Genomic DNA, 11,704 nt, shown 5'->3' on the forward strand with positions numbered 1-11,704 from the left:
CGATCTATGCCAACTCAACAAGCACCATCGGAGACACCTGTAGAGCACCTTTATAATCACCCAGTTACATTGTGACGTTTGGTAGCACACTAAGTGTTCTTTCGGTATTCGAGAGTTGCATAATCTCGTAGTCATAGGAACATGTATAAGTCATGAAGAAAGCAATAGCAACATACTAAACGATTAAGTGCTAAGCTAACGGAATGGGTCAAGTCAAACGCATCATTCTCTAATGATGTGAACCCGTTAATCAAATGACAACTCATGTCTATGGCTAGGAAACTTAACCATCTTTGATTCAACGAGCTAGTCAAGTAGAGGCATACTAGTGACACTCTGTTTGTCTATGTATTCACACATGTACTAAGTTTCCGGTTAATACAATTCTAGCATGAATAATAAACATTTATCATGATATAAGGAAATATAAATAACAACTTTATTATTGCCTCTAGGGCATATTTCATTCAGTGGGGTCGAGTGGGCCAGCGTGGGCTGGGGACGACTTGGCGGACGCGTCCGGATGCCCCATATCCTCCTCAGATTTGGGTTGGATAGGGGTGTCGGTCAACCATGACGTTCGAGGCCTATTTGAGATGCCTGTCTGAGTTGTTTTTCTATGACCAGGCCGTGATCAGGCCGTTCGCTGGAGGGGTGCCCGGCTGTAGATGCTCTTACTCCCTACTCTTTTCTTCAATTCTCCCATTCTTTTAGGTCATACTCTCGTTACTATTCATATTTGATCCTTGTTCGTCAACATACTCCTGGTAATAATTGTTTTCTGAGGAGCAGGAGCACATGCGACCACAATTCGCAGTCTACTTCCACATAGTCATGTTCAGATTTTGTCTTCTGTGCATTTTTTTTTAAAAAGGAGGGACTCCCCGGCTTCTGTATCAGAACGATGCATACGACCAACTTATTAAAAAGATAAATAGATTCAATAAGGTCTTAGAGTCTCAAAACGAAAATAAAGGAGAACTCACAAAGAGCCAAAAGGGCCAAAAACAAACTGGCCATGAAAAGCCACAACCGGCTGGCATAAGAAGGACATGACATGTTCTGCTTTTGTCTTCTCTGCAGTTGATTCAGAGATATGGCATTGTCGAACACCTCGGTCATGACATTCTCCGTCCACTTGCATCGCCTTCTTCAGTTCCACGCAATAAAACAATAAATGAGCGTTTCTAAAAAAACAATAAATGAGCATAATTTTAGTCACCTGTGTCATTTTGGATGGCATGTTCGTTTCCCCTTTTCAGCCCTCGCTAGTTGCACAATGCGTCCTTTCAAATTTATAAATTGGGATATCTAGACTTCTACGTTATAAGGCCAACTTTAACCGTTTCTTAAAAAATAGAGGAGCAAATCGTTGGACTAACTTAGTGGAGGATTTTTACTCCATGACCTAGCTGAACTCCTAAATTTAATTAAGTAAAAGTAAATTTTTATAAGTTCAACATCTTCGACACACGATGTACATAAAACATAGTCTAGTTTTTAAACTTAAACATGAACTTGAAGTTACAACTAAACATTAACTCAAACTAAAACTAAACATCGTCACCCTGTAGAGGGCAAGCCAATCCGCCTGTGAAATCCCACCGCCCATTAGGTCCGGCCCTGTGCCATCGTCGCCGCAGTCGGGAAGATCCGCCGCCACTCTTCAACATCGATGTCCTCACCCTCCTCTGTGCCGCCGTCGTCCTTGTTGTCCGATAGGATGATGACCTCCCTGCCGGCCCCGCACTTCGCCTCCTCGAAGATCTTGCACTCCGTCGCCACCAGCTCGGGGTACTTGCGGCAGAGTTCCGCCATGTACTCCTTGTCGACGGCCGCCTCCGTGATGCGCTTCCTCGGGTCCCCGTCCTCCCTAGCCACCGCCATAGTCACCACCACCCACGGTAGCGGAGGCTGTGGCGGACCCTAGCCCCACCCAAAATTGAGGCGGGTGGCGGCGCCGTGTAACTGGACCTGCCACCACTCGTACTTCTTTTGTGGCGAGCTTGGTGGTGTGAAAAGAACCCACCCAATGCTTCTTGTGGGTCTCCCCGTCCAACACCGACATTTGGTCCCTCGCTCCAATGCCCAAGCTAAGTACTGTGTCGCTGCCAACTCCATCACCCATACCAGTTGGCTTTGGCAACCCCCATCAGAGCCGCAGTGCCCCCTACCTCAAATAAGTCGTGTCCCAACACGACAATGTAAGCACGGTCTACATGTCTACGAGCATATGCAACAGCGATGAACTAAACACATCAAGATTGACTCGCACTTGGACATAACCGCGGGCACATGCAGAATCCTTCTGTGACCAGGTACGGTATCCCTCACCTCGTCCATCAATTGCGTACTAAAATCAGAAAATAGCCTGCTAAAAAAACAGAAAATACGAAGAAAAATAGCCCCGCAGGAAGCCATCGTGAGTGGTTGGTTCCTGGCTGCTAATAAAACAAGTTCTTTGTTTCATGTCATCATGCACATATGGGGGCTGCTAAGAACGTATCTTATGATCTCTGGGTGGAAAGTGTGCAACATGCCAAAGTTAGCTCGATCAGGCAACGGATTACCAGTCCACCTATGACTGGGGCCTCATCCGTATCGATGAGTATTTTCGGATCTGCGATTAGGTACGTGGAGGCGGCCCACCACAAACACATGGAGTACGCTGTGTTCTTTCCCTAGAACTGGAGTAGGCTGAAGTTCTAAATGTATCTTTTGCTTGTAAATATTTTACTTATTAATTAATGAAATTACCGTAGAACAATTGTTCTACGGTCTCAGTTTCAAAAAAAAACACATGGAAAATCATTTCCTGAAGCAGACTGCTTTGACAACGGCGTACTCTACAAAGAAACAGAAAACAAATCGCTAGCTCCGAGCAACCGTCAATGGTCTGATCCGTGAATACTAATTAAGAAATTGTTACATTATGTTTTGAGGGAGGCTGCTAACGAAGGTGTCGACTCCTCGGTTAAATTAAAATGCGCAACATTTCAAGTTGTCAATTGACTGAGCTGGAGCAATCAGGCAACAACTTCTGCACAGAACAGGTCACTACAACAGGCAGCGCCCTCCACTCCATGCAAAGCCTCCTGTCTGGATGTTACGATCCTTGCCACTGGCGTCACGCACAGGGGATTCCGGTCATAATTTGGATACAATGGGAATACAAATCAAAAGAGAAATCAAGGAGGAGGGAAAAGTAGAGCCATGCAGCCATGCATTATGCGGCAGGAAGTCGGGGCTTCGCATCCGCAGTACTCCGACTGGGCCGGCCCGCGCATGAGCTTTGAAGAATTGTAAAAAAATAGGTAACTAGAGAGAGTCAAAGCAGGATTCGATATCTCGCGATCGCTGTTCCTAAAAGACAGGTACCCAGCCACTGTGACTTACTACTCTTACTGGTACAAAGACAACGCAAACGCTTTAACACTAGACAAATCGCCTGATCGGGTTATTTTCTCTTTTTTAGTCATTTCTTGAAAATACTAAATAAACATTTTTTTAAATGACGAACGTTTTCACCAAGCACGCGCGAGTTTGACAAGTTGTGTATTTTTTGGAATTTTTAACCAAATTTGTAAAATGGGATTGATTTTTCAAGATGTGTACAAAATTTGATAAACAGAAACCTTTTTTTACAAAATGTGAAAAATATTTGAATTTGTGAACGAAATTTAAAGTATGAACATTTTTTGAATTTCTGAACAAATCTTGAAAAACAGGAACCTTTTTTAATACCAATCAATTTATGACAATTACGAACAAGTTTGAAAAACAGTGAAGAATTTCGACTTTGAGAACATATTTTTCAAAATAGGAACGTTTTATGAATTTGTGAACAAATCTTGAACAACATGGACATTTTTTTAAACTCCGAACAATTTTTGATTTTGGGAACAAATTTTCAAAACTGGAAAGTTTTGAATTTGTGTACAAATTTGGAGAACAAATTTCAAATAACGAACATGTTTTGAATTTTTTGAACGAATTTTGAAATGGAGAACAATTTTGAAAAATCCCGAACAAATTTGGAAGCGTGAATTTGTTTTGAATAGGTGAACAAAAAATTGAAATCCAGTACATTTTCTGAATTTCGAAAGTTTTGCTCTTGTTTGTGTAATGAGATCAATTTTTGAATTTCGAGAACATCTTTTTGGAAACTAATCATTTTTTGAAAACAAGAATGTCCTGGAATTTGTGAACAATTTTTAAAGCACGAACATTGTTTTAATCTTGAGAACAAATTTAGAAACGGAGAATAAATTTCAAAGCACGAACATTGTTTAAATCTTGAGAACAAATTTAGAAAACGGAGAATAAATTTCAAAGCACGAACAATTCTCTAAAGCACTAACATTTTTTGAATCTTGGGAACGAATTTTGAAACGGGGAAATTTTTTGAAAAAGCCCGAACAAATTTGGAAGTGTGAATTTTTTGAATACGTGAACAAAGAATTGAAATCTGGTATATTTTCTGAATTTCGAAAGTTTTGAACAATTTTGAATTTTGAGAACATATTTTCGAAAACTGAACATTTTTTGGAAACATAAACAAAACTTAAATATTTTGAAAAAAGATTGAAAGAGATAGAAGAAAAGGAAAAGAAATAAAAAAACCAAAGAAAGAAAATTTGTTGAAAAGAGAAATTAACTTGAAAAGGAAAACTGAAAGAAAACAAGAAAGTAACAAAAATAAAAGAAAAAAGAACCAGAAAAAGGAAGAAGAAAAAACAGAAAGAGTAAAAAAGAAAAAGAAAATGCCAGTTCAGGAACCTTCTAGATGGTTCCTAAAACCAGTAAGAACTACTTCTTCCGTCCCATAATGTATGACATTTTTTGGCACTACACTAGAGTCAAAAGACGTCTTACATTATGAGACGGAGGGAGTAACTGGGAACGCTCTAGAAGATTCCCAAAACCGAAACCTATAGACGCTAAAGGGCCAGCGCAAAATCGCTCGCTAGTCATATCCCTGTGCGATCGGTCGACAGTTTGAGGCAATGTGCGTCCAATAGGGAATTCCCATCATTGATGCCTCTTCTCAGCGAAATCACTAATTAAGGAGTGCTCGTTGCAAAGAGCACTGCACTTCCCCATGTCGCGACAAGTGGCACACATGCAGCGCGCCACTTGTCGCAACCTGGGAGTTTTCCCTTTTTTCGTAGATCCGTTTATTCAAAACGTTTTATCTCTTAAACCGTGCGTTTAAATCTCGAACCGTTTTCACCGTTGGATTCCTCGCGTTGAGATCTTCAAAACTAGATCCCATGTTGATAGGTTTTGACGAACTTTTTTTTCACGAAAAAAACCGGACGAAAAAAACTGGGTTAAAAAACCGGACCGGGAGCATGGTTTTTTTCCCTTTCCGAAAGAGGCGCGGCCGTGACTCTCGCGAAAGCACAACCGTGCCTCTCGCGACAGCAAAACCGTGACTCTCGTGAAAGAAAAAAAGACAGAAAATGCGTATTTTTTTCTCTTTCCGAGAGGCACGGCCGTGACTTTCGCAAAAGCACAACCGTGCCTTTCGCGGAGGCAAAACCGTGACTCTCCCGAAAGAAAAAAAGCAGAAAACACGTTTGTTTTTCCCTTTCCGAGAGGCACGGCCGTGACTCTCGCGAAAGCACAACCGTGCCTTTCATGGAAGCAAAACCGTGACTCTCGCGAAAGAAAAAAAAACAGAAAATATGTTTTTTTTCGTTTCCGAAAGGCACGGTCGTGACTCTCGCTAAAGCACAACCGTGCCTCTCGCGGAAGAAAAATCGTGACTTTCGTGAAAGGGAAAAAAAAGAAAACGCGTTTTTTCGCATAAATTTTTTTTTTCGAATTTTTTTTTGTTCGAAAAGCTAAGAAAGACCAGAGGAAAACCAAAACGTCGAAAAACCCCGGAAAAAAAACGTTCAAAAAGCCGAAAACACGTGCGGAAAAATAAAAAAACCAAATCCGAAGGGAGCGTCCAGAGCGCGACACGTGGCAAATGGCTGAGCACGCCAAATGGCACTGATCGTTGCGAGGCTCCCGAAGGAGCGCTTGTTAACTAGTTGCTCCCTCTTCTCAGGCAACACACAGGTTCAATACATGGGCCAAGCCAGACATAAAAATAGGCTTGCAGGCCCAAATTGTCGACCCGCTACTACTCCTGTTACCAGCCCAGGACCCAGGTCGTGACACTCCATCGCCAAGATTTGCTACCCTGAGCGCCGCACAACCATCAAGACATTCGCATTGTGTGCCTGAGCTTCCAAACAGTCCATGTGTGTTGGTACTGCTAAGAAGAGGAGTTAGCTTAGGGATGTAAATGATGCAATAAACGCTGTCCACAAATCACGTGTAGTTAGTTTTTGCTAGCTCGATAGATCATAAGTGGGCTTAAATAGGACCCAGTTTACATCCCTAACGTAGCTTAAGCCTGTATGTACTCTTTTTCTTTTATGAAGAACAATGACTCTGCTTACCGTTTTGAATTCAACTGTATGGTGAGTGAGTTCAAAATGGGAGCAACTAGCCTGAGCACAAAACATCTGATTCCAGGGATACAATCATTAAACAGTTTGCCTGCTATATGAAAGAAACCTTATCCCTAGTGCGACCAAAACAACCAAGCCCCCAACAAAGCAAGTTCATATGAAAACCCCACGAGGTGCTGTGCTACCAAAGCAACAAAATCAAATCCTGCTCCAGCCGGCTGCAACAGACCCATGGTACATACATAACCAATCCACAGGGTATCATTAGTAGTACAAGCGTGCACCAGATTATAGAGTTTCAGACAGGAAATACAACACATACCAACAAGCGCAAAGTCATCATAAACGCAAAGCCTTAAAGACTGAGTGTAGCTCCTTGCAGCCTCGCCTTGAGACCTTGGTCTAGGGGATTATTGTAGTAGTGGGACGCTCAAGGATACCAGCATGCATGAGCAAAGCCCAGACGTGAGTCACAAACTCGCCTCCTTCCGCAAGAAGTTCTATGTGACCAGCTACATTGTTAGATGGGGCAATATACACCATCATCTCGGCCCAGAAATCTGCCAGTAGGTCCCACCGGTTCGCATGATTGTCCATGCTCTCCAGCGCTTTCCCCAGCACAGCACCATAGGTGAACAATTTTCTTCCACCACCTACGACATACTCTAGTTCACTAAGCTTTTCATACTTTTCCCTTGGAGATACGAGATCATGCAGCATTTCTTTGGCTTCTTTTACTATCTCATCGAGAGCACACTTTGTTTCTGGCGCACTGCCTGGAAGCAACGTTGGTGCAAAGGCGACCAAGTAGGTACAATACTTGGACAAGATAGTGGCGACAACTTGATTCGGGTGCACATCGTGTGGGCGTTTGATTGTATCCGAGATCTCACAGAAGCTAGTCGCGACATGCCATGCCAGTATGCTGTCGGTCAGTGTATATTCATCGTTGATCTGGCATGCACCGCATAGTTCATCACTCATGCCGTGTCTCATCAGTGCGGAGGTTCCATGTGAAAGATGGCCGTTTGTTGAGTTTTTGATAGTCCGTGCCACTGCCCTCTTCACTTGCATTGGCAACTCCACAGGCTTGCCTGCTTCCTCAGTTGGAAGGAGATGTTTCAACCGATGCCGGTAGCTGGAACTAAAGGAATCAAGAACCGAGTATTGGCCAATAGTGTTGCGCCAATAGCGAAGCCACTTGTGAGGTCGTCCAAAACATAAAAGAAGCTTCTCAATACGGGTGTTCCCTTGCCATGATGGATGTGCTACGTACTTACAAACAAAGGATATTTTTGCCCAGTCAGAGACACAGTAAGACCATATCTGCAGGAACTGAGATACCGACAGTGCAGCCAATGCTATTAGGGTAACCAGGACATCTTGTGTGCTGGTTTGTACAAAACGACTGTCCAAAATAGAACCGTGCCGGTTCAAAACACTAAGAGACCATGCACCAGCCGCTATACTGACCAATGTGAGGGTGAGTGAAAGAGCATAATACCTTAGCTCGTTGCTGTACATTATGGAGGCATATTTGGTGAAGAAGAAATCGTAGAGGAAAGCCAACTCTGCTTCAATCACTTGAAATGCTCTTTCATAGTCCTGTTCTGTTTGCAACAGCCCATCAAGAACAAGATCACGAGTCTTGTCAAGCCCAGATTCAGGACAAGTGTAGCCAAAGTATCGCCGAACCACGAGATGGAACAGTGCGAATGAGAGACACAGATCCTTGAGACGACGGATAGAAGCTCTATAGTAAGATGACAAGATACCGATGTTGTCACACCAAATGTTATCCAATGTGATTGCATTTTCTCCAATTTTTGCTCCCCCAGCATGGATTAGAATCGGGTACTTGTATCCCTGCATGGTACGAGGGTCGTAGGATGCGCTGAGTTTGTGCTCACCCTTCATGTAGAGGGCCAGCCACTTGATGCCATTGTTCGATGATGATTTGCTTGCTAACCATGCAGCAGACCACTGCTCAGCCGTTTTAATTCCCAATAGATATCCCACGACGAACAAGCAACCAATGAAAGGAACAAGGCGACTGGAACTATGCTTCATACCGAATGTATAAATAAAACCACCTAATACCGTGCCGGTGCACATCGAGAACAAGATACAATCACAGTAGAGCTTCATGAGTTGCTTGTTTTGATCGAGCTTCTGGACAGACATTGAGCTGGTGCCTCCGAAAAGCATGGCCAGAAACATTGCCCAAACCGGGTACAACTCGTCTGCATCAGTCCCACAGTGTAGGAGAGAAGTGGGAAGGACAATATAAACACTCCGCCCACTCCATATCTTATAATGATGCTCCGAGATTGACGCCTCCTGGGCGAGAGAATGGCAAGGGCGGTCATAAACACAGCCGCGACGATGACAAAACCTTCCACACGGTCTATGCTCTTCCTTGGTTCCACATATTTGTTGACCCAACGCTCTGTGTAGTTTTTGCATACTTGTGCTTCCATGGTTATATTCATTTCCTTCTGCATATGTTATTCAGGTAGAGAGTGTGAATTTGATATACCGGTTAGACAAAGGGAAATGCGTACGAGCACTGGTGTGCAGGGGGGAGGAAGCCAACTTCTATGTTGAAGATGCATATTTAGTGTATATATAGGCTGTAAAGATTTTGGAACTACATCAAATGCTAATTCTTAGGGGACATGCACAACTGGCAAGGGCTCCACTGGCATGCATGTCACTAACAATTATTCCATTCGTTCATTATTATAAGATGTTTTAACTTTTTTTGAATCAAATGTATATAGACGCATTTTAATATGTTTGTTCACTCATTTCAGTTTATATGTAGTTTATATTGAAATACCAAAACATCTTATAACAATGAATGAATGCAGTAACCGTTTCTGAACCACATTAAACGTTGGTGCATACAAATCAACTGATAAGCACCCCATCAACATGCATGCATGTCAATAATAGCCAATTGTGGCGACGAGATCGTGTGATCCATGGTACAATGAACTAGGACGATCCCCCACAAAAAAAAACTAGGACGATGGAAAATCTAGGAATTTTGATCTGGGTTTTATTTATTCTCTAACAAGAGTGTTATTTTGTTTGGAATTAGCACAATGAACTTCCCTTGAATTGGCAGTTATCTAACATATTTATTAATTTCAAAATCACCCACTATGCCTAGCCTAAATATGTTACTGTAATATGACGTACCAAAAGAAAATGAATTCACAATGAAGATAATAAAATAGACTAAAAATATATGCATATTACCTATCTAAGTTACTTTCAACTATGATTAGGCTTAAAATGGATGTGGGACTCGCACATTAGCTTCCTCTTTGACCAATCTTCACTTCATGTCCGTGACAAAAAAAAGTCCGCTCTTTGACCCCATCGGGAGCACCAAGTGCCACCACGGCACCAGGACGTCATCGCAGCTCCTCAATCCGGCCAGCATGGCAGCCGCCAGCCGCCGTATCCGGCGAGCACACGCCCAGCCGCTCGCGCGCGAGCTCGTGGGTGCAGCTAGTGCTAGTCGCGGCCGCCGCAGCCGCCACAGCCACCGCCATAAATACTGCAGGTGCTACTCGCACATATTGCGTCGGCGGTGGCCAACCTCATACTAGATTCTTGTGCTCTGAATTCCGGCGACCTCGAACTCAAACTAGCGCACGATCTCCACTGGCGCAACCTTGAACTCGAACCAGCGAGTATTTCGGCGAGCGTTAACTTCGCCTACAGCATCACAAAGTCCTGCCCCATGCACGACTGTGGGCCAAAGGTTAAGGCCAGCATCGCGCTTGGGTGCTTCGTTGCTTTGCCCATGCTGTTTTTCGGCAGGACGGTGTGGATGGTGCGGCTTTGGCAAGTAAGTGTTGAATACTCTTTTCGTCCCATAATATAAGAACAGGTTTTAAGCTAATATAGTTTAAAAAATGTTATTATATTATAAAACGGACAAAGTAGTTACTAGTTAGTTGCCACTCTAGAAGTCTAGAAAAGTCATTGGCGGATGATGAACATAAGCACACTACCTATTTTATTTTAGATTGCTGTAGTTCTAAGCCGCCTTACGTTTTGTGTTTCTTAGCATTAACTTATTCTGAACCACCTTAGTTTTTGTGTTTCCTAGCATTAAGTTGGACATATAAGAAAGTCTTAGCCTCTACTTATATTAAATGATACCCCGCACGTTGTTGCAGAAATGTTTTGCAATATATTCAGCGAGAATTAGTTGTATGAAACATGTATATGCATAGTAATAATATGAGAACTAAAACAAAAAGAAATGGTTTGTGATGTTTGGATATTAATTGTATAATATAAATATATATTCAGTGAGAATTGGTGGTATGAAACATGAATATGTATGAAATAATATGAGAATTAAAACTAAAAAAATGATTTGCGGTGTTTGGTTATTAATTGTATTAATATAAATAACATGATAGTATCTAAATTCTCATGCATGTTTGCATGTTGAGGTGCCTTTTTATTATGTATGGTTGCATGTTGTGGCGGGTCTTTCTCCATGCTTGTTGAACGATGAGATGGCATACTTACATGTTGAGCGAAATAGCTTAATGGGGATTAGCTATTTAGATATAGAAGATACCAATTGCATAATGTGACGTGATGGAACTGACTAGTAGACAAGCATAACTTCAAAACGGAGCACCAAACGAATGAGCAACAGTATATATATTACCGTAGCGGCTGGGCTTCGTCTCCGTCCTGCAGGCTGCAGCTAGCGCGCATGCGCGTCCAATCCTGTCTTTTGGGCTAGCAAGGAATTAATTAATTAGGGAAGCAGTGGGAGGGAAGCACGCAGGCTTGCTGGCAAGGACCAAGGAGGCTATATTGGCAGGTGCGGCGAGGGGGTCGTCCATCTCCAAGTCGTCGCCCTTGTCGTCCAGTACAGCGCGTCGCTGCGACGCGCACCACACCTATGACGGGCGAGTGGCCACAGAGGCATCCTGCCCTGCTTCCTCCCTCCGTGCCTATCTCTTATCACTCGCTCGCTTCCTCCTCCTCACACGTAGCTATTCCCTGTCTCCTCTATCTGTCACTGTGTATCCATGCATGTCCCTTCGCCCCAAACCCTCGCCTATGACGACGGGCAGTCCTGATCTTGGGTGTTGCACGCCACGTGCGAGTGCGACCTGCCCGCCTACCAGATCCAGGTGGTGGCCATAATATCGGCGCTGCCGGCAAGCAGTGGCACTCAATGCAGCTGC

At 43.3% G+C, this 11,704-nt stretch overlaps 1 protein-coding gene across 1 annotated transcript; it reads right to left on the reverse strand.

Annotated features, from left to right (window-relative positions):
- Positions 1 to 6,658: 6,658 nt before the first annotated feature.
- Positions 6,659 to 11,422, reverse strand: LOC125529379 (uncharacterized). The gene is made up of 2 exons (XM_048693794.2): positions 11,176 to 11,422; positions 6,659 to 8,968 (listed from the first exon to the last, which is right to left on the reverse strand). The coding sequence occupies exon 2, from the start codon at positions 8,934 to 8,936 to the stop codon at positions 6,873 to 6,875; it is 2,064 nt and encodes a 687-aa protein (XP_048549751.2). The 5' UTR covers positions 8,937 to 8,968; positions 11,176 to 11,422; the 3' UTR covers positions 6,659 to 6,872.
- Positions 11,423 to 11,704: the final 282 nt, after the last annotated feature.

The sequence above is a fragment of the Triticum urartu genome, chromosome 3A (genome assembly GCF_056163025.1).
Source record: "Triticum urartu cultivar PI428250 chromosome 3A, HENAU_Tu73, whole genome shotgun sequence".
Classification (NCBI taxonomy): Eukaryota; Viridiplantae; Streptophyta; class Magnoliopsida; order Poales; family Poaceae; genus Triticum; species Triticum urartu.

Bases quoted from the DNA above. Each gene is read 5' to 3' on its own strand.
- LOC125529379 (XM_048693794.2), bottom strand. From the start codon at position 8,936: ATGCAAAAACTACACAGAGCGTTGGGTCAACAAATATGTGGAACCAAG.